Source organism: Procambarus clarkii, chromosome 69 (assembly GCF_040958095.1).
Source record: "Procambarus clarkii isolate CNS0578487 chromosome 69, FALCON_Pclarkii_2.0, whole genome shotgun sequence".
Lineage (NCBI taxonomy): Eukaryota > Metazoa > Arthropoda > Malacostraca > Decapoda > Cambaridae > Procambarus > Procambarus clarkii.
In genome coordinates this window covers 18,991,886-19,014,125 of record NC_091218.1, presented here as the reverse complement: position 1 = coordinate 19,014,125, position 22,240 = coordinate 18,991,886, and the positions used below count along the sequence as shown (strand labels likewise).

The 22,240-nt window shown below is 45.7% G+C and overlaps 1 protein-coding gene across 2 annotated transcripts in view; it reads right to left on the bottom strand.

Moving 5' to 3' along the window:
- The window catches only part of mdu (meduse), a 162,378-nt gene extending 140,733 nt beyond the window's left edge, over nucleotides 1-21,645 (bottom strand). For both annotated transcript variants that reach the window (XM_069311118.1, XM_069311119.1), the window contains exon 1: nucleotides 18,465-21,645. In XM_069311118.1, the coding sequence (XP_069167219.1) occupies nucleotides 18,465-20,058 (1,594 nt within the window). In that variant the 5' untranslated portion in view covers nucleotides 20,059-21,645. The remainder of the gene's footprint in view (nucleotides 1-18,464) is intronic.
- Nucleotides 21,646-22,240: the final 595 nt, after the last annotated feature.

The following is a 22,240-nucleotide window of genomic DNA, read 5'->3' as shown; positions in this document are numbered from 1 at the left end:
ACCACAACAGTACCCAACAGTACCACAACAATACTACAACAGTACCACAACAGTGCCACAACAGTACCACAACAGTACCACAACAGTACCCAACAGTACCACAACAGTACTACAACAGTACGACAACAGTACCACAACAGTGCCACAACAGTACCACAACAGTACCACAACAGTACCCCAACAGTACCACAACAGTGCCACAACAGTACCACAACAGTACCACAACAGTACCACAACAGTACCACAACAGTGCCACAACAGTACCACAACAGTACCACAACAGTACCCCAACAGTACCACAACAGTACCACAACAGTACCACAACAGTGCCACAACAGTACCACAACAGTACCACAACAGTACCACAACAGTACCACAACAGTACCACAACAGTGCCACAACAGTACCACAACAGTACCACAACAGTACCACAACAGTACCACAACAGTGCCACAACAGTACCACAACAGTACCACAACAGTACCCCAACAGTACGACAACAGTGCCACAACAGTACCACAACAGTGCCACAACAGTGCCACAACAGTGCCACAACAGTGCCACAACAGTACCACAACAGTGCCACAACAGTACCACAACAGTACCACAACAGTACCACAACAGTACCCCAACAGTACCACAACAGTACCACAACAGTGCCACAACAGTACCACAACAGTACCACAACAGTACCACAACAGTACCACAACAGTGCCACAACAGTACCACAACAGTACCACAACAGTACCCCAACAGTACCACAACAGTACGACAACAGTGCCACAACAGTACCACAACAGTGCCACAACAGTGCCACAACAGTGCCACAACAGTGCCACAACAGTACCACAACAGTACCACAACAGTGCCACAACAGTACCACAACAGTACCACAACAGTGCCACAACAGTACCACAACAGTACCACAACAGTGCCACAACAGTACCCCAACAGTACCACAACAGTACCCCAACAGTACCACAATAGTACCCCAACAGTACCACAACAGTACCACAACAGTACCCCAACAGTACCCCAACAGTACCACAACAGTACCACAACAGTACCCAACAGTACCACAACAGTACCACAACAGTACCCCAACAGTACCCCAACAGTACCACAACAGTACCACAACAGTACCCCAACAGTACCACAACAGTACCACAACAGTACCCCAACAGTACCACAACAGTACCACAACAGTACCACAACAGTACCCCAACAGTACCACAACAGTACCCCAACAGTACCACAACAGTACCACAACAGTACCCCAACAGTACCACAACAGTACCACAACAGTACCCCAACAGTACCACAACAGTACCCCAACAGTACCACAACAGTACCACAACAGTACCCCAACAACAGGGGCACGAAACCCCCTCCAATTTAATACATTAATATAACCACAACATTATTTTGCTTACGGAAACATGACTACGTATTAATTAAGAAACCCAGAAAGAAGTCTCACAAGATACACAGTTTCTGATACACGACACTAAGGGACGGTAGAAGGGGCTTAACCCTCCTGAACCTGATAATGGAAAACAGGAACAGGTCAGAAACCAGTTCTCAGCAAATGCCCCTATTCACCCATAAAGATTAGGCTCTAAGCCCGAAAATGGCGTACTCAGCTAGTTGTGTTTGCGAGGGGGTTGAGCTCTAGCTCTTTGGTTCCGCCTTCAAAGACTGTGTTCTGTGTGTTCGTGTGTAATAATTATACATTTGGTTTTTAGCTTTACCGAAATATTCTCACAAAAATGTCGGGTTTAGTTAAAATGTTGGTGAGTGAATTGTAGTTTAATAGCACTAGATAAAAGATAATATCTGAAATATAGTGATAACGATATTAATAATAAGAATGGTGTAGGAATAGGTGTGGTCCTCCTTGCAAGAAAGGTCTTGAAATACTCATAATGGACTAGCCAAGGTCATCTGAGATATGTCTTATCGCTCCACCTGCCCACTCCGCTACCACCTACGCTACGGTAACTTTTCTTAATCATAGGTAATAGTGTTGTGAGCACAGTACTCGGAGCAGACAATGTGGTGTTGTCATTGGGCGAATTCGCCTTGGCTATAGGCACACATCTGGCAGGTTAATGTATTTTCCTGCTGTAGGATACAGTAGTTGTCTAAGTTGGGGCTTGACGTTTTCTCCTCATAAATGCCTATCTTATACACAAGAACACATTGGACATGACACACAGCACCGCTCCTGTGCCAGGAAAGTCCTCTACGGGATCACCATAGCCCGTGCTACTTGGAACTTGTTCAGAGTAGCTGAATCTATAACAACAACAACAACAACAACGTTGAACATACAGTCACACGTAGAACATACATAGCCCCCCCCCCACTCCAGTGTCAAGCCCCATACATAGAAAAAGAAATTATTCTACCTTTTGGGACCTCTTTCAGCCACGATGCCGGACACAACAGTCTGGCCTCCCACACGTACCTGCAACAAAAAACGGGATTCTGTCAATTTTCCTCTACCTAATAGTGACTAGAGATATATAAACGAATAAGATAAGACACAGTACAGATAGATATAGACTTATGTTAATACAAATATAAAGTCATTAAACACGCCCTTTAAGAAATAGTCCTGAATGCTGAAAACAAAATATATATATATATATATATATATATATATATATATATATATATATATATATATATATATATATATATATATATATATATATATATATATATATATATATATATATATATATATATACTCATAATATATGTGTTCTCCCATATTAACAGGGACTTGATGAAATAAACGTATAAATGACCCCTCACTTGCTCTAGTGCTCTTGGGAGGTGTTGATCTTTGGGGTATATAAATACTCCGAAATTACCATCTCTTTTAAGGGTCTGAGCAGGTGGTGGAGCGGGTTAAGGCGTACCTGTTATGCCAGTTGCTGGAAGGCTTCTGTGCTGGCTAGGGTTCGAGTCTCCTGGTGGGAAAGTGTTCTAAAGTTGTATACTTCACTCTCGTGTTTAGGAGAGTTGTGCCTTAAGTTCATAGACACAGTGTTCTCCCATATTAACAGGGACTTGATGAAATAAACGTATAAATGACCCCTCACTTGCTCTAGTGCTCTTGGGAGGTGGTATATCTTTGGAGTGTATAAATACTCCGAAATTACCATCTCTTTTAAGGGTCTGAGCAGGTGGTGGAGCGGGTTATGGCGTACCTGTTATGCCAGTTGCTGGAAGGCTTCTGTGCTGGCTAGGGTTCGAGTCTCCTGGTGGGAAAGTGTTCTAAAGTTATATATATATATATATATATATATATATATATATATATATATATATATATAAATATATATATATATATATATATATATAAATATATATATATATATATATATATATATATATATATATATAGACTCGGCATAACACCGCAAACATCTCCTGTTGTGGACGAGTTGGTACTTAAACCCGGAAGGAGTTACAAAAGCAACTTAACAGGGATATATATACACCGAGAGGTGTACCTCTGCGCCTCGGGGAGTATGCATTTAGAGTTTACTTTAGTCCTCGGTTAAGAGAAATTAAAGAAAACCAGATCAGAAAGTCAGGAGTGAGAGAAAATGTAGCTATGAAGGGTAGACTGTGTTAAACTCTGTAGATAAAAATGCTCCTGTGGTCTAGCAGCTGTGTGAGAATGGAAGACATTGGGGAGGATGAGGGGGGATGGGGGAAAGGTGGAGGGGGTTGGGGAGGGAAGATGGGGTTGGGGGAGGGGGGAAATATATATATATATATTATATATATATTTGCCCGAAACGCATTGCGTAATAGTGGCTTTAGGCAGTGTATGTACTAGCTCTATCTATATATCAATCCATTAATGTAACATCACTTGTATGTATATACCTTACCTGAATAAACATCTGAATCTGAATCTGAATCTGAATATATGATATCTATATATATTTCAGTTACCCAATAAATTTACAAGTCCCATTTTCTCTCATCGTAAACACCACCGTTTTCTCTAGTTTGGAAGGTTAAATCCTATTCAATTTTCTCACAAAAGACGTTATAAAAAAAAATGGGAACTGTACCATCATGTCTACAACACATAAATTTCCGCATAAACATTACATTCACATTTCCACTTGTTATCGTTCAGGCAATTGGTGGTTTCAATCGATAGCCAACACGGCGGTATTACCATTGGTCGGTGAGTGGGGAGTGTGTTTCCGCCTTCTGAAAACACCTCTGGTGCTCCGTTACCCACATGAGTCGGGGAAAGTTGCTAGTAGGTTAAGACCACCACTACAACCACCACCACAAGCCCCCTACAACCACCACCACAAGCCCCTACAACCACCACCACAAGCCCCTTACAACCACCACCACCAGCCCCCTACAACCACCACAAGCCCCCCTACAACCACCACTACAAGCCCCCTACAACCACCACCACAAGCCCCCTACAACCCACCACAAGCCCCCTACAACCACCACCACAAGCCCCCTACAACCACCACCACAAGCCCCCTACAACCACCACCACAAGCCCCTACAACCACCACCACAAGCCCCTTACAACCACCACCACCAGCCCCCTACAACCACCACCACAAGCCCTCTACAACCCACCACAAGCCCCCTACAACCACCACCACAAGCCTCCTACAACCACCACCACAAGCCCCCTATAACCACCACCACAAGCCCCCTACAACCACCACTACAAGCCCCCTACAACCACCACCACAAGCCCCCCTACAACCACCACCACAAGCCCCCTACAACCCACCACAAGCCCCCTACAACCACCACCACAAGCCCCCTACAACCCACCACAAGCCCCTACAACCACCACCACCAGCCCCCTACAACCACCACCACAAGCACCCTACAACCACCACCACAAGCCCCTACAACCACCACCACCAGCCCCCTACAACCACCACCACAAGCCCCCTACAACCACCACCACAAGCCCCCTTCAACCACCACCACAAGCCCCCTACAACCCACCACAAGCCCCTACAACCACCACCACAAGCCCCCTACAACCACCACCACAAGCCCCCTACAACCACCACCACAAGCCCCCTACAACCACCACCACAAGCCCCTACAACCACCACCACAAGCCCCCTACAACCACCACCACAAGCCCCCTTCAACCACCACCACAAGCCCCCTTCAACCACCACCACAAGCCCCCTACAACCACCACCACAAGCCACCTACAACCACCACCACAAGCCCCCTTCAACCACCACCACAAGCCCCCTACAACCACCACCACAAGCCCCCTACAACCACCACCACAAGCCCCCTACAACCACCACCACAAGCCCCCTACAACCACCACCACAAGCCCCCTTCAACCACCACCACAAGCCCCCCTACAACCACCACCACAAGCCCCCTACAACCACCACCACAAGCCCCCTTCAACCACCACCACAAGCCCCCTACAACCACCACCACAAGCCCCCTTCAACCACCACCACAAGCCCCCTACAACCACCACCACAAGCCCCCTACAACCACCACCACAAGCCCCTACAACCACCACCACAAGCCCCTACTACCACCACCACAAGCCCCTTCAACCACCACCACAAGCCCCCTACAACCACCACCACAAGCCCCTACTACCACCACCACAAGCCCCCTACTACCACCACCACAAGCCCCTTCAACCACCACCACAAACCCCCTACAACCACCACCACAAGCCCCTTACAACCACCACCACAAGCCCCCTACAACCACCACCACAAGCCCCTACAACCACCACCACAAGCCCCTACTACCACCACCACAAGCCCCTTCAACCACCACCACAAGCCCCTACTACCACCACCACAAGCCCCTTCAACCACCACCACAAGCCCCTACTACCACCACCACAAGCCCCTTCAACCACCACCACAAGCCCCTACTACCACCACCACAAGCCCCTTCAACCACCACCACAAGCCCCTACTACCACCACCACCAGCCCCTACAACCACCACCACAAGCCCCTACTACCACCACCACAAGCCCCCTACAACCACCACCACAAGCCCCTACAACCACCACCACAAGCCCCCTACAACCACCACCACAAGCCCCTACTACCACCACCACAAGCCCCTTCAACCACCACCACAAGCCCCTACTACCACCACCACAAGCCCCTACTACCACCACCACCAGCTTCCTTAAGTCACACCTATGTGAATGCCATCCCAAATAATCGTACAGTATATACAGGAAAATAAGATTAAGGTAGCCACGGGAGACATCTCCCGTCACGCAGGGTGTAGTCGCACCTCCACAGATCTCCAGTATCAGCTAATGATACTGGTAATGCCTCAAAAGGGCCACCACTTACGGGCTATTCATGCCCGTGCCTCCTTTTGGGTGGCTTAATCTTCATCAAACAATCACTCTAAGGCAGCACAAATGCGACCAAAATGTACAAATGTTTGTGCACAAAAATTACGGACACGGGCGGCGTCTGGGCTCTATAGCATGTAAATAATAAATATAAATAAATAAATAAATAAATAAATGTTTATTTAGGTAAGGTACATACATACAATAGATTTTACAAAGTTTGTTGGATTAATAGATAGAGCTAGTACATACAATGCCTAAAGCCACTATTACGCAAAGCGTTTTGGGCAAGTACTCGCTAGTAAGACCAACACGGCCGGAGGAGCTGCTAGAGAGTACTACAGTAGACTACAGTACAAGTCTGGGGCGCAGAGCAGTTTCTAAAAGTGAAACTGTTAAGAGTGCCACAGCAGGGGCTACGTGTACCCTGGTTCCTACCCAGTTTGATCACCTCAGAGGTCATCAGCCTGTCTAGACGAGGGCGGCTTCCTTGTTTCAATACCCCCCGAGCGGGGGTTCGCGTCAGCATGAAGAAGAATGTTATTTTAGATTCATCTACTCAGAACAAAAGTTCCAAGTAGCACGGGCTATGGTGAGCCCGTAGTGGATTTACCTGGCACAGGAGCGAGGCTGTGTGATGAAGAAGAAAAAAAAGAGTTCCTATATACTGGGCGGGGGTTGAGGTAGGTGGAGATATTGGGGAATGCCTTGATTAAGGTCTGTGGAAAGGATTTCTGTTAAGAAGTGGAAGGTATAGGAGAGAAAGTAAAGGTACTCTCTCTCTCTCCTCCCTCCTACACCGTTCCCTTCCCAAGGGTCAACTCTCACTGGAGACCCGCGCACATACCAGCTTTCTCTTGTGCACTGCCCTTGAAATAACTAAAGTCCTCCCTCCTCTAACCAACCTTCGTTTTCCTTACGCGAGTCTAACTTGTTCCTCCTGTACACTTTCTCCAAGATGTTTTCAGCGGTATCCAGCACATTTTCTCCACTCATTACTGTCCCCCGGGGTACAGGAAGCTGCCTTACACCTCACTCTCAAATTAGCAGGTTCCATTCTGAAGCAAACAAGACTTTCCACGTATGCCTTTATCACTTCAAGTCATTTGAAAGATAAGATAATGTGATTCATTTTGCAACCTCCCGTTCTCCTTTAAGAGGAGTTACCGGGGCAGTTAGTTGGTTCTATAATATATCTATATACCTTTTCCAGAGAAACAGGAAGCAGAAGACACCAATATATGTTTCTAACTCCTTTTCAATATGTACCTTCAGAAGACACCAGCAGAAGCAGGAATAATAGTAGCTTCAGCAGCTGCAGCAGTAGCAACAGTAGCAGCAGCAGCAGCAGCAGCAGCAGTAGCAGCAGCAGTAGCAGCAGCAGCAGCAGCAGTAGCAGCAGCAGCAGCAGCAGCAGCAACAGCAGCAGCAGCAGTAACAGCAGCAGTAACAGCAGCAGCAGCTCCAACACGAGACTAGAGAAAGTCACATAGTAACATCTGGCTCAGCCTCGGTTTCAAACTCCTTAATTTCGTTTCACAGAAAGTCGCAGCTTGTGGAGGAAGAGGTGTTAAGGGCTCAACCAACACATTAAGAGGTTTCAACACGCTTTTTCTCACACTTAAACAGCTTGTAACCCTTCAAGCGACCTTCCTTTAAGGCTTAGGAACATTTCTGAAGCCACCTCACGAGTCGTAAACATTCTAACTAAAACTCAAATGAATAACAATAGCTTGGTCAGTCAGAGGCTTAGGGCCCGCGCGGGAATATCTCTTGTAAACAAATGCTCGTATTTTCCTCTATAAGGAGACTAGCTATAGAATATCTGTTATTTGATCATGTTGTAAAGATATATAAACTTGCATATATGATCGATATAACTATAGCATTTGTGGTGTTATGCCTGGCGTTAATAAATCCAGGTGTGTATTCCTGGGTTCGAATCCCGGCCCATTTATTTCTGTTGGAGGAAATGCTGCTTTTTGTTATTATTTTAATGCTGTTGGAGAAACTTTACAATTCGCGTCATTCTCCTTTCTCTGTTATTACGAAATAACACGTTTGTGAATGGCTGTGGTTGTGAATGGCTGTGGTTGTGAATGGCTGTGATTGTGTATGGTTGTGATTGTGAATGGCTGAGTTGTGAATGGCTGTGGTTGTGAATGGATGTGGTTGTGAATGGCTGTGATTGTGAATGGCTGTGGTTGTGAATGGCTGTGATTGTGTATGGTTGTGATTGTGAATGGCTGAGTTGTGAATGGCTGTGGTTGTGAATGGCTGTGGTTGTGAATGGCTGTGATTGTGAATGGCTGAGTTGTGAATCGCTGTGATTGTGAATGGCTGTGATTGTGAATGGCTGTGATTGTGAATGGATGTGGTTGTGAATGGCTGTGATTGTGGCTGTGGTTGTGAATGGCTGTGATTGTGTATGGTTGTGATTGTGAATGGCTGAGTTGTGAATGGCTGTGATTGTGAATGGCTGTGATTGTGAATGGATGTGGTTGTGAATGGCTGTGGTTGGTGCACACACAATTTGAACCTGGTTCCTGTGGAGTAGAACACAGAGAAGTCTCCCACCAAAGTATTAGTGACCAACCAGTAAGCATTCACACAGTTTTTGCTAGAAAACTTTCAGTTTTGAAACGGCATTTACCTTTCTTGAGGACATTGTCGCGTTTCTTTGACTGATCATATATGCGTGTTTCCTTAATATTTTCTGATTGTAAAAAAAAAAATACTCACAAAACCTGATTTAATGTTAGCAAGTTTAGATTTGTTGAGTTAGGTTGATATCCCTGATTCTCTGTTAATGGAGTATCTTGTTGTTGTTGTTGTTATAGATTCAGCTAATCGGAACAAGTTCCAAGTAGCACGGGCTATGGTGAGCCCGTAACTTACCTGGCACAGGAGCGGTGCCTGTGGAGTATCTTGTGCCTTAATCTTTCCTCGTATGACTCTGATTTTGCTTCTCACCTATTCCTGTGACTACCAACTGACTGGCTAAGCTCCTTAAACACTAAACAAGGCAGTTACGTTCTGGTCTAACGAGGTCCATGGCGTGTCCTACTGAATATATTATTCTCACCCCTTATTTATTTCTCATATATTCTTACTTAATGTCTTTCGCATCATCTTTAACCTCATCTCCGGCGCGGGCTTTCGTCCGTGTGGTCTTGTGAGCTGGTCGCAATCTCAGACGACTGGTGATTGAACAATTGAGAGGTAGTTTATATGGCTGAGATGGTGTCTTATGACGGCATGTAATTGGAGGCGGTGATTGGCTCGTTATGTGATCGTTACGGCACACGTTGGTAATGTGGTGATGATGATTGGGGATAAGGTGTTACGTTGTGTGGCTGGAGAGAGAGAGAGAGAGAGAGAGAGAGAGAGAGAGAGAGAGAGAGAGAGAGAGAGAGAGAGAGAGAGAGAGAGAGAGAGAGAGAGAGAGCTTCACAGCATCACTACACAAAGTAAACACCTCAAAACACAAAAATTAATCCCAGCATCATTTATCACTAATCCATTACACCTCTAAATCCAGACGTTCAGGCACTACGAGTATATATATAGTCCTACCACATGTGTACCAAGAGACCAATTGTACCTACTTGTACCTTGGGCCAAATAGGTATTATAAGCACTAATATTTAGGAAGATGGGATGCTGCTTGACTCGCCAGACGATGGTGAAAGTCTTCACTATTATTGACCTGAATGGGGTGAGGCAGTGGGGGGGGGGTGAGGAATGGGGGGGGAGGCAGGGGGGGGAGGCAGGGGGGGAGGCAGGGGGGGTAGGGGGGGTGAGGCAAGGGGGCAACCTACAACACATCCAGACATCTCCCTGGCGGGGTAGTAAGAGAGAGCTATACCCAATACCCACACGATTCAACAAGGTTGATAATCCCTCTGAGATTTTGACTCGCAAGCACCTCAAGCGACAGACTATAAACAAACCCCATTACAAGGAAACCCCCATTTTTTATATATCTATGAAGGAGTGAGTTTTCTTTTGTGAAAGTTAAGGGGGTACCAAGGTAGTGTTGGAGATTGTAGTGTTATATAAGACTCTCCCAACCATTAACAATAATATCATAACATAATATAACATTTAGCTCTTTCCGTCTCACAAGACAATAAAACAAAGTAGAATGTTACCACTGCTTGCTCGAGCAGCCATCAGCTGATTAAAGACCAGCTGATCAAGCACGTGGACCAGAGTAAACAATAATAACATGCGCGCCATTTTTACACTCTAGTTCACCCCTTTTCTCTCTTTCTCTGTCTGTCTGTCTGTCTGTCTGTCTGTCTGTCTGTCTGTCTGTCTGTCTGTCTGTCTGTCTGTCTGTCTGTCTGTCTGTCTGTCTGTCTGTCTCTCTCTCTCTCTCTCTCTCTCTCTCTCTCTCTCTCTCTCTCTCTCTCTCTCTCTCTCTCTCTCTCTCTCTCTCTTGAACATTGAGAGGTCGGCCAGTTATGCCTCTTATGTGTAGAAGTCTTGAGTCCTTGATGTTCATTGAGTTCTCTCAACGTGTCAATTGCATCTCTGCTTTTTAACTGGGATGTTACGGACATGCGGCCATATGCCTCCTGGTTTCACGTACAGGTATTTCTATGTGCAGATATTTCCCTCTAATATTCTCCAAGTGTAAATTATTATGTATCTCTCTCGCCTGAGCTTTAGAGAAAATAGATTTAAAATTGTTAAGCGGTCCCAATAATTTAGCTCTGAATGGCGCTGTTAGTGAGCAACCATATTCCACTCTAGAGAGCACTAGTGTCTTAAAAAGTATCATCTGTTTGAAAGTGTCTTGTTATAAACCTGTCATTTTTCTGGTAGTTGTGAGAGCTACTTTATTGTGTTCATTAAAAGTAAGGTCTTCTGACATTATTACATCCAAATCTTGTATACTTCTTTTGTCTTTCAATGATGCGGTTTGAGTGCGTTATATGTGGGATTTAGTTTTGATATTTGCGTCACAGAGTCTAGCAGAAAGCTGGAACCGGTTCATACAGGGGTCACAGGGTCAGAAACCTCCCCCCTTCCCACAGGGTGCCACCAGCATGTGGAAACCTACACACTAGCAAGTCTGATATGATGCAAGTGAGTGTGGGCCGACTGGAGCGTGTTTGGGAGGCTGCCAGGGGTCCTAACGGGCAAGTGAGTTCAATACCCATGATTCTACCCACACCCAGATGTGAGCACCCTCATGCCCACACCCTCAAGGACCCCCACCCCCCCCCCATCCTCAACCTTCTTGGAGAAAATAATGAAATAACTGCTATGTCTCCCCAGATGTTGAAGAGACCACCATCGACACGCATCAAATAAACTTGGAACATTGACAAAACAGAATAAAGATTACTAGGTAAGATTGATTGATGAAGATTAAACCCACCCGAGAGGTGGCACGGGCATGAATAGCCCGTAAATTAGGGAAGAGCTGCTTACAGCCAACAGGTTATGGAAGGCGGGAAACAATCGAGGGAGAGCTTACATCAGGGTTCCACAATCACTCTAACCTGACCCCCTCTCACTATCTAGAGTGCCGGCACCACAATCACACTATCCACGGCTAATCACCCAATTCCAAGTGCCAATTCCGCCTTGTACATAATGAGCTTGACAGAATGATTGATTGATGAAGATTAAACCACCCAAGAGGTGGCACGGGCATGAATAGCCCGTAATGTTGACGGGCTAGTTGACGGTTGACGGGAATAGCCCGTATTTCTTGACAGAAATATGACACATGAACATAAATGTGTCTGGAGTCAGGAGATACCTGTGTCTATCGTGGGGGGGGGGGGGGGGGTTATGTGTGTGTGTGTATGTATGTATGTATGTATGTATGTATGTATGTATGTATGTATGTATGTATGTATGTATGTATGTATGTATGTATGTATGTATGTATGTATATATGTATGTATATATGTATGTATGTATGTATGTATGTATGTATGTATGTATATATGTATGTATGTATGTATGTATGTATGTATGTATGTATGTATGTATGTATGTATGTATGTGGGATGTACATGTGTGTTTCCAGTTTATATATATGTGTCCTTGTCTATTTATGTATTTTATTTTCACGTGTTCCGTCTTGTTAATATGACACCCATGCCAGTTTAGGTGTGTTTGTGTACACTGGGGTTAATAGTGCAAGTGTGGGTACAAGACACCTGTTCAGAAAAGATCCAAGTGTTAATCTCAAGCGATGTTCACTTGAGTATTCAAGTGAACATCTCAAGCATTCTAAACACCTTCTCTATTCCTAGGTGTTGCGAAAAGTCAAGCAGGTGATTAGGGGAGTGAACATCTCAAGCATTCTAAACACCTTCTATTCCTAGGTGTTGCGAAAAGTCAAGCAGCTGTTTAGGGGCGTTTTTCACCTTAGGAATACACATAAGTCCTTTAAACTTTGTGGTGATGTAAGCAAAAGTTCTTGGCCTTTCATTGTGTTGTAAACAAAAGCCTTTGACCTTTTATTGTGGCGTAAAGAAAGCCCTTTTCACCATTAACATTTATCACATATATATCAGGTGAGCTGTGTGTGTGATGGCCATAGTGTTCGCTGGGGCTCTCTCAAGTCTACGGCCTTCGGAACACAAGTCTACTTTATCTACCAGCGAAGTAGAAAGAGAAGATTCCTCTATAGTCTTCACACTATCTGGCTAACTGGCTAACGTATCAGAGCCTTCAGCAACAGTTAGATGCTGGTGGACTTCATGTTACATGCAAGACATATGTTCTTAAGATTCGAGTCTCTGTGGCGTAATGGTAAGACACTCGCCTGGCGTTTCGCGAGCGCTTTGTCATGGGTTCGTATCCTGGCCGGGGAGGATTTACTGGGCGCAAATCCTTAACTGTAGCCTCTGTTTAACTCATCAGTAAAATGGGTACTTGGTTGTAACAACGATTCTTCGTGGGGAGTCGTATTCCAGGGAACATAGGATTAAGAACTTACCCGAAACTCTACGTGTATTAGTGGCTGTACAAGAATGTAACAACTCTTGTATATATCTCAAAAAAAAAAAAAAACTGGCTCAGCTTCGTGGCCAACCACAAGTTGGCACCCACAACATAAGGCGCTCAGTTCATGTTCATCTCTAGAAACCACGGTACAGTGGACTATATTCTTGTGGGTATAAGATGGGATCACGATATAAGATGGATATATTCTGGATGGATAAGATGGATATGGATATATTATACAGTGGATTATATTCTTGTGGGTATAAGATGGGGATGGGAGTTATAATTAGTGAAGATTATCGTGAAAGGAATCTATGATCATCTTTGGTTATCAACATTTTGTGTTGGTTATGCTCGTCCGCATCTTGGAACACTAGTTGAGATTCAGACAAGAATTCAGTAAACTCTTGTTCTGGAACAAAGTTGTGGATCTAAGATACACTTGTCGGGTGGTAAGGTCTATCTTGAGGTTATCTTGAGATGATATCAATGCTTAGCGTCCCCGCGGCGCGGTCCTCGACCAGGCCTACTTTTTCTTACACACATCCCCAGGAAGCAGCCCGTGGCAGCTGTCTAACTCCCAGGTACCTATTTACTTCTATGCGAACGTGGAGGGTCTATGATAGTCGTGGGGACTGAGCTATTTCAAGTGTAGGTTAGCAACCTAAAATTCATATATAGATTCTCACCAAATTCTTGCTTAAAATCGACATTCTTGTCTGGAACTTGCATTTTCATTTTAAAATTATCATAATAATAAAAAATTTGGTGGAGAAAGTTCTTTCAGGTGCCAGACGTTATGGCTTTGTTATGGTGCTTACGGGAAATTCTCACTTTCCTCCCCAGAGGTTAAAGAGGGCGCCTCCTGACTGAGCAAAGCAACGGTGTCAGAGGTGTGTTTGGCCAACACAACTGTGCTTGCTGTGTGGGTGTGGTGTGTGGGTGTGGGTGTGCGGGTGTGTGGCGTGCGGTGTGTGGTGTGCGGGTGTGTGGGTGTAGGTGGTGTGTGTGCCTGATACTGCTCCAGACACAACCGCCGGGTCACAGCGCCCAAGAGATCGAGAGCAGCTAGACCAGTGGCTGTTGTTGTTAAAGACTCGCTACCTGGAACAAAAAGTTCCAAGTAGCACGGGCTATGGTGAGCCCGTAGATAGTTTGTCCAGTTGGTGGGGGGGGGGGGGAAGAGAAGTGTGAGGAAGGCCCTGGACCACCACACCCGCGGACACGAGCAGCTAAGCCAACACGAATATACACATTTAGAAATCCTGTTGGCGGGGGGAGGCGGCTGGACCTTCAACACCTGCCGCTGTTACTGTGGCTCCCCCACACCCCCCCAGGCCCAACTTTCCTTGGCTGGTGTGTGTGTGTGTGTGTGTGTGTGTGTGTGTGTGTGTGTGTGTGTGTGTGTGTGTGTGTGTGTGTGTGTGTGAGAAAGAGAGAGGGAGAGAGAGAGAGAGAGAGAGAGAGAGAGAGAGAGAGAGAGAGAGAGAGAGAGAGAGAGAGAGAGAGAGAGAGAGAGAGAGAGAGAGAGAGAGAGAGAGAGACAGAGAGAGAGAGAGAGAGAGACAGAGAGAGAGACAGAGACAGAGAGAGAGACAGAGAGAGAGAGAGAGAGAGAGAGAGAGAGAGAGAGAGAGAGAGAGAGAGAGAGAGAGAGAGAGAGAGAGAGAGAGAGAGACAGAGAGACAGAGAGACAGACAGACAGACAGACAGACAGACAGACAGACAGACAGACAGACAGACAGACAGACAGACAGAGCATTATCCCTGCTTTACAATCAACCCCAGCCAGTACAACTCCCCCAACAAACCGACAGACTTACTCACTCTCAACTGATCAAAGATGTCATGAAGATAATGCGTGACATCTTATACCACACAAGGAGATGTAGTTTATCATTCAGCATTAGTAGTTACCTCCACACAAACACATGTGATATTGGACCTTAAACTACCTGCTATGATGTCTCCTTTCATTGTTTCCAGAGTGGACCATACATTATCAACATGTACCGGAGATTATCTTATTCGCTGGTTCCCTTAATTCTGGGGACTTCAGATGTCACCAGCGAGGTTAAATACATCACAACTTCCCACTACCAACTATCACTACTAACTAACTAACTACCAACTATCTCAAGATAAGATATCCAGCAATTATATCTACCTTATAATAAGCCATAAACAGTATGCCTATGCACTCTGCACCAGGCCCGGATTCTTGGAACTCCATATTCATCAAGAACTGTAAAAAACCACTATCGCAGGCCCTTCACATTCTGTGGAGACAAAGCCTAGATACTGGCGTTATCCCTGACATACTAAAAACAGCAGAGATAGCACCACTCCATAAAGGAGGAAATAAGGCAGAGGCAAAAAATTACAGACCGATAGCACTAACATCGCACATCATAAAAATTTTTGAGAGAGTGCTAAGAAGTAAGATCACAAAATACATGGAATCACAGCATCTCCATAACCCCGGACAACATGGTTTCAGAACAGGGCGCTCTTGCCTGTCGCAGTTGCTGGACCACTATGATATGGCATTAGATGCTATGGAAGACAAACAAAATGCTGATGTAATTTACACAGATTTCGCAAAAGCTTTTGATAAATGTGACCATGGTGTTATTGCACATAAAATGCGTTCAAAAGGAATTACCGGGAAAATAGGCAGATGGATCTACAATTTCCTGACTGACAGAACCCAATGTGTAATAGTCAACAAAATAAAATCCAGCCCATCAACCGTGAAGAGCTCAGTCCCCCAGGGTACTGTGCTTGCTCCAGTACTTTTTCTCATCCTCATATCGGACATAGACCAGAACACAACCTATAGCACTGTATCATCCTTTGCAGATGACACTAGGATTTTCATGAGAGTTGGCAACATAGAGGACACGGCAAACCTCCAATCAGATGTAGATCAGGTCTTTCTATGGGCTACAGAAAATAATATGGTATTCAACGAGGATAAGTTTCAGCTCATGCGCTACGGAAAAATTGAAAACATAAAAACAGGAACCACGTACAAAACGCAGGCAAATCATAACATAGAACGAAAAGGCAATGTAAAGGACCTGGGTGTACTCATGTCGGAAGACCTTACCTTTAAAGAACACAATAAAGTAGCCGTCACAACTGCAAGAAAAATGACAGGTTGGATAACAAGAACTTTTCACACTAGAGATGCTATACCGATGATGATACTTTTCAAAACGCTTGTGCTATCTAGAGTGGAGTACTGCTGCACAATGACAGCCCCTTTCAAAGCTGGAGAAATTGCTGACCTAGAGAGCGTGCAAAGATCCTTTACTGCTAGAATCCACTCAGTAAAACATCTAAATTACTGGGACCGACTAAAGAGCCTAAATCTGTACTCCCTTGAGCGCAGGCGGGAGAGATACATAATAATTTACACGTGGAAAATAATTGAGGGGCTGGTCCCAAACCTGCACACAGAAATAACACCACATGAGACCAGAAGACATGGCAGGATGTGCAGAATACCCCCGTTGAAAAGCAGAGGTGCAACAGGTACTCTGAGAGAGAACTCTATCAACATCAGAGGCCCGAGACTGTTCAACACGCTTCCACTACACATAAGGGGCATAACTGGCAAACCCCTCACAGTGTTCAAGAGAGAACTGGATAAGCACCTCCAAAGGATACCTGATCAACCAGGCTGTGACTCATACGTCAGGCTGCGAGCAGCCGCGTCTAACAGCCTGGTTGATCAGTCCAGCAACCAGGAGGCCTGGTCGACGACCGGGCCGCGGGGACACTAAGACCCGGAAGCACCTCAAGGTAGCCTCAAGGTAGGTAGGTACCTTTACTACAATCCCCTACAACAACACACTTTTACAGTCCCATGATATCCAACGTATTATCATACGATCCATGATATCTACAGTAGTCTCTCACAATTAGGAGACTGACATTAAATCTATTATAATCTCATACAATTACAGTACCGTGACACCTGTTGTATTACCGGCCCTCGGAACAAAACCACCACAATTATTACTGTATTGTACTGTAATACAGCCACTGTAGCTCTTTATCTTCATCTTTTAACTACTAAATAAACCCAAGGTATGAGGGGAAGGTACTAAGCCAGTACGAAGCCCAACCCACAATTCCATATTTTCTGAATTGAGCCAATTTTTCAGTCACGTTCTTGTGACTTAAGTGTCTACAAGCCAGTATGACTATATAACAAGGAGGGATGTGAAGACAAAGATCCGGGATAGGATGGAGGGAGGGAACAGTGCCTTGGATCATCGGGGGATCGAACGCCGACCTGCCTAAATAGCTCAAGAGATGTCATTCATCTACAGGCACCGTAGAGGTTACATAAAATGGACCGAGCGTGAAACTTGAGTGAACTGTTGTTCCTTGAGTTGAGGGAGTTGTGAAGGGATTGCCAACTGTTATTTGCGGGAACTGGAGATAAACGCAGAGTGCCTTCACTCATATAATGTGTTTACGGTGATGTAACGCAATGATGAGGCATCCTTCTGTATGCCTTTGTTGAGTACCGGTGTCTGTCTGTTGTACCGTTGTCCTGCATGCTGTTTTATACCGTTGTTTGTGTGTAGCAACTGTGTATGTGTATACCCTAATGCAAATTAGTATATTGTATTTGTAAGTCTTAAGAACTAAAGCCAGGTATTTCATCGCTGTATGTAATTATCAGAAGCCGCTAAGTGGTATGGATAGATAACGACGTTCGTAAATTCTTTGGCCCAAGGTGATTTATTGGTGAGTTTGTGACTAGTTGATAATGACAACGCTTCGTTACGAGTAAGGTGTTGGTGATTGATTGAGTGATGAAGATTAAGCCACCCAAGAGGTGGCACGGGCATGAATAGCCCGTAAGGTGTTGGTGGTGAGAGTGAGTGCTAAGCCCTACTGTACATGAGAGGAAAGTGATACCCTAACCTGAACTACCCTAGCTGAACTACCCTAACCTGAACTACCCTAGCTGAACTACCCTAACCTGAACTACCCTAGCTGAACTACCCTAACCTGAACTACCCTAGCTGAACTACCCTAACCTGAACTACCCTAGCCACACAACCTGAAATCCTTACCTTCAGGAGCTGTATTAGGGTTGGTCTCGGTCGTCGCCTCCATCACTTTGTCCACTTCGATCTCTTCCGCCTCTCGCTTCTCCATTATTATTGCTTCCTGCTTCTCTTCCGCCTTCTTTTCCTCAACTTTTTTCACTTCCTGTTCAGTTTTCTTCTCTTCGACTATCTTTACTTCCTCCTTCTCTTCCGTCTCCTGTAGATCGATATTTTTCGCTTCGTGATTCTCTTCTGTTACTTCGGTGCGTACGAATTTGGCCAGGGCCATGTGGGCCAGATTGATCTCATTCTTTTCTCTCACCATTGCGTTCTCCTCCTCCTCCTCCTCCTCTTCGTCTTTGGTAAGAGCACCCAGGAAGTGGGGCTCCGAGCACGTCGTATGTGAGAGGTTGGGTGCCGTGTCCACAGGGAGCTCTTGAGTCTTCACAAGAGTGCCTTCACTCTTGTTACTGGGCACCGGAGAGCCAGTTGACTGCATCGAGGAAGCCTCTGCTAAACTCACCAGCTCATCAACCTCTACATGAGCTAGGACAGCTGCCGAAGGAGCTTTAGATTCTTCCTCTGGTTCCACGCAGGTCACTATCTTCTTAGGGAAGCTCTGAGGAGAGGTTTTGTGTTCACTGGTGGCTTCGGCCGTTTTGGTAGGCGGGGAAAATAGAGCGGCTAGTATTTCTGTGTTCTTGGGCGTGATAACGATTTCTTCAGCGACATTTTCACTCTTGCCGGCGGCTACTGCAACTGTCGGCTCAAGTTGCAACATATTCTTCTCATTCAGTGAGGCATTTGGGGGCGCGACTGGCTGCACAATATCTGAGGGAGTCTTGAACGTCTTTGAAAAATTATACTGTGGGGCAGAGGCGTCTGTGGAGTTCTTGTGACTTCTAACCATTGCGGCTTCTGCCTTCACAACGTGTCCATTTGTGGGTGGGTCGATGGTTTCTTGACTGGTTGCTGCAGACTTGGTGACTGTATGAGGCCTTACAGGAGAGTTTTTCCTCCTCGATCGAGATGGAGCAACGGGGATGTTCTCCTTTCCCTGGTCATGCATGTTGAAAGTCTTGATCCAAGTATCTTTCCTCTTGGCTTTGACAGTCATTTGCTTAATTACAGACCTTCGTTGCTCCTCCAAGTCTCGCACTGTGTCACCGAACTCTAAAAGAGAGTGCTCAGGAAGATTCATACTGCTCTTCTTCTTCTGAAGCTCTTCTTCATACCCAGCCATGATGGCGGCACCAAGGTTCTTATGTGCTGGAGACTTTACATCCATCTCCTCAGATGGACATATTGGAGTAGGTTCGTTCACATCAGGCTCTTGTAACGGAGGTTCTTCGAGGATAGTCTCAGGTGTAGAGAGAAAAGTTGGTGTTTCCGGAGGGGCGAAGTCTGCGAGAGATGTGAAGTCAGCGAAGGACGAGGGTCCTGAGTGTATACTGACGACGTTGGCACTATATACACCGTCCATACCATCGTCGGTCTGGAACTGTGTGGGTGGGGCGGCGATGGTAACGGAAGGGCTCAGTGGAGGTGCCATGATGGGGTTACCGGTAAAGGGATCAATATTCTCCCGGTTACTCTGACACGCACTCAGAGAGTCCATATCCGTGGACTTTGTCCCCCAAGAACCGTCGTCAGAAATTTCAATCACTTGGTCTGTGTTGTTTTCACTGGTGTCCGAGAAAGAAATGCTCGGAGGCTCTTCTTGTGGTGAAGTCACTCCCACGGAAACACTTTCACCATTTTCTGATTTCCTGAACTCACTCTTGATGCTGGGGAAAAGGTCGCAGAGAGATTCCCGCCTGTTTACCTTGTTATAGCTATTGGTCCGCCTGAGGACGCTTGTGTGTTTGGTGCTCTCGCTCCGCTTTAAACTCTCTTTCCGCCTAATATCCGAAGGCTTTATACTCTGAGGGACAACGGGACACGAATCCTTAAGCTCGATGATCACAGAATGTCTGATGGATGGAGTGTCAAATTCTTCGCTCTCGTCGTCATCATCGATAAGGATGATTTTAGGCTCCTTCTTAGACTCTGTCGACGTTTTATTGACTGGTTTCTTTAGTTTCTCCTCTCTGGAGGTGAGGTTTGTGTTGACGGCTTCGATCTTCTGTGTTTTGTCAAGCTCCAGAGTCTTGGAGGTGTGATCATGATCTTTAAGTTCTGTCTCCTTCTGGAGTGCAAGTTTCCTCTCTTCCTGTTCTTCACGGAATACTTGTTCTTCAAGCTGCTGGAGAGCCAGTTCCGGCGGAGGAGGTGGTAAGGGATCGTCTGGAACTGTCACCACTTCCTCTTCTCCTGGCGGTGGTGTGGGGGGTAGCGGCCAGTCCTCAACGGAGCCTACATCATACTCCCCTCCGGATGACCCCAAATCCGAAGTCTCTGAGCCGTCGAGGATGAGTGTCTGCTCAAGTGTCTCTCTGGAACTTGTGGTCAAAAACGAGCTTGTAATAGTGGTGTGAGTCGACTTGTTCTCCTCCGAGTGACTGCTGGAGAGGTTAGAATCTGGCGATGAGAGTGACGAGGCGGTACTCAGTGGAGGTGTTGGATCCCCTGTGTCGACGCTTAAGTTCACGAAGGGATTCCAAGCTCTTTTAACCGGCTCACTCTGCCTGGCTGCAAGCTGTGACAGGAAATCTGGCTTCGGAGGTAGGTCTGGTTTGCGTCTCGGCAAAGTATCGTACAAATGCTCTTCTTTCTCTCCCTCTTTCCCTTCGCCAGTTGAATTCTCTACGTTTTCATAAATGTGTTCGTCTTCTCTGCCGATGTGACCATTCTCGTAGTGATGATGGAGAGGGAGATCTTCCTCACTGTGAAGGACCAGACCAGAGGAACATTCACTGAGCGTCAGATACAACGGGTTGTCTAGAGATAAGAGTTCTACCTCAAGCTCTGTCTGCTCGCTCTTGTCCTCTCTTGAGACGACTCTAATCCTTGGCTTCGCCTCTTCGATCTCCTCTTCGCTTTTGGGCTTTATATCATCAGGATCGAGTTGGAACTTGACGGCGAGAAGCTTGTGATCCCTGGCTCCTTCTTCCTTGTAGCCGAGGTCCTTCACTTGAGAGATGTACTGAGAGACAGCTGAGTCCAGCTCGCCCCTGAAGGCGGTGAGACTGAGGGGCTCGTCTATGGCTTCGTCACACAAGGGGACGCAACTGGTCTCCGCCTCCTCCACTCCCCCGACACCAGCCTGCTGAAGAAAAGAAAAAATTCATGTTAGTACTGATCTCATGTACATCAACATCAATTTAATGTTAATGCTGAATTGCTGCACATTAGGCTAGGCTTATTAAAAAAACACTCTAATTTTGATTGTCATATCTGGATAACAAGAAAATATACAAATAAACGGTTCATAGGAAACAATAATATAAACATGGATAACACACAACCAGAGATATCCTGATAACAAACAACACTATAATAATCGGTAGACACAACTAAACAGAAGACTGGACTTGAGAATGGTCCAGGACGGACCGAAACGTCGTCGTCGTCCTTTCACCTTCTAGTGTGTGGTCTGGTCAACATACTTCAGCCACGTTATTGTGACCCCTCGTCTACAGAAGACTGGACATTTGCGAGGCGCTGTACATCAAACATACCCAGCCAACTATCAATGTATATCGATGTATATCAATGACCAGCTGACACCCAGCTACACTCTGTTATCTTCCAGAACACGACCAAACATACAAGGTGCTGTCCCAGCCATTATAGAAACATAGGAGACAGGTAAGCTGCAGTGGACCTGTTGGCCCCATAGTGAAGTTCTCGATTGATTG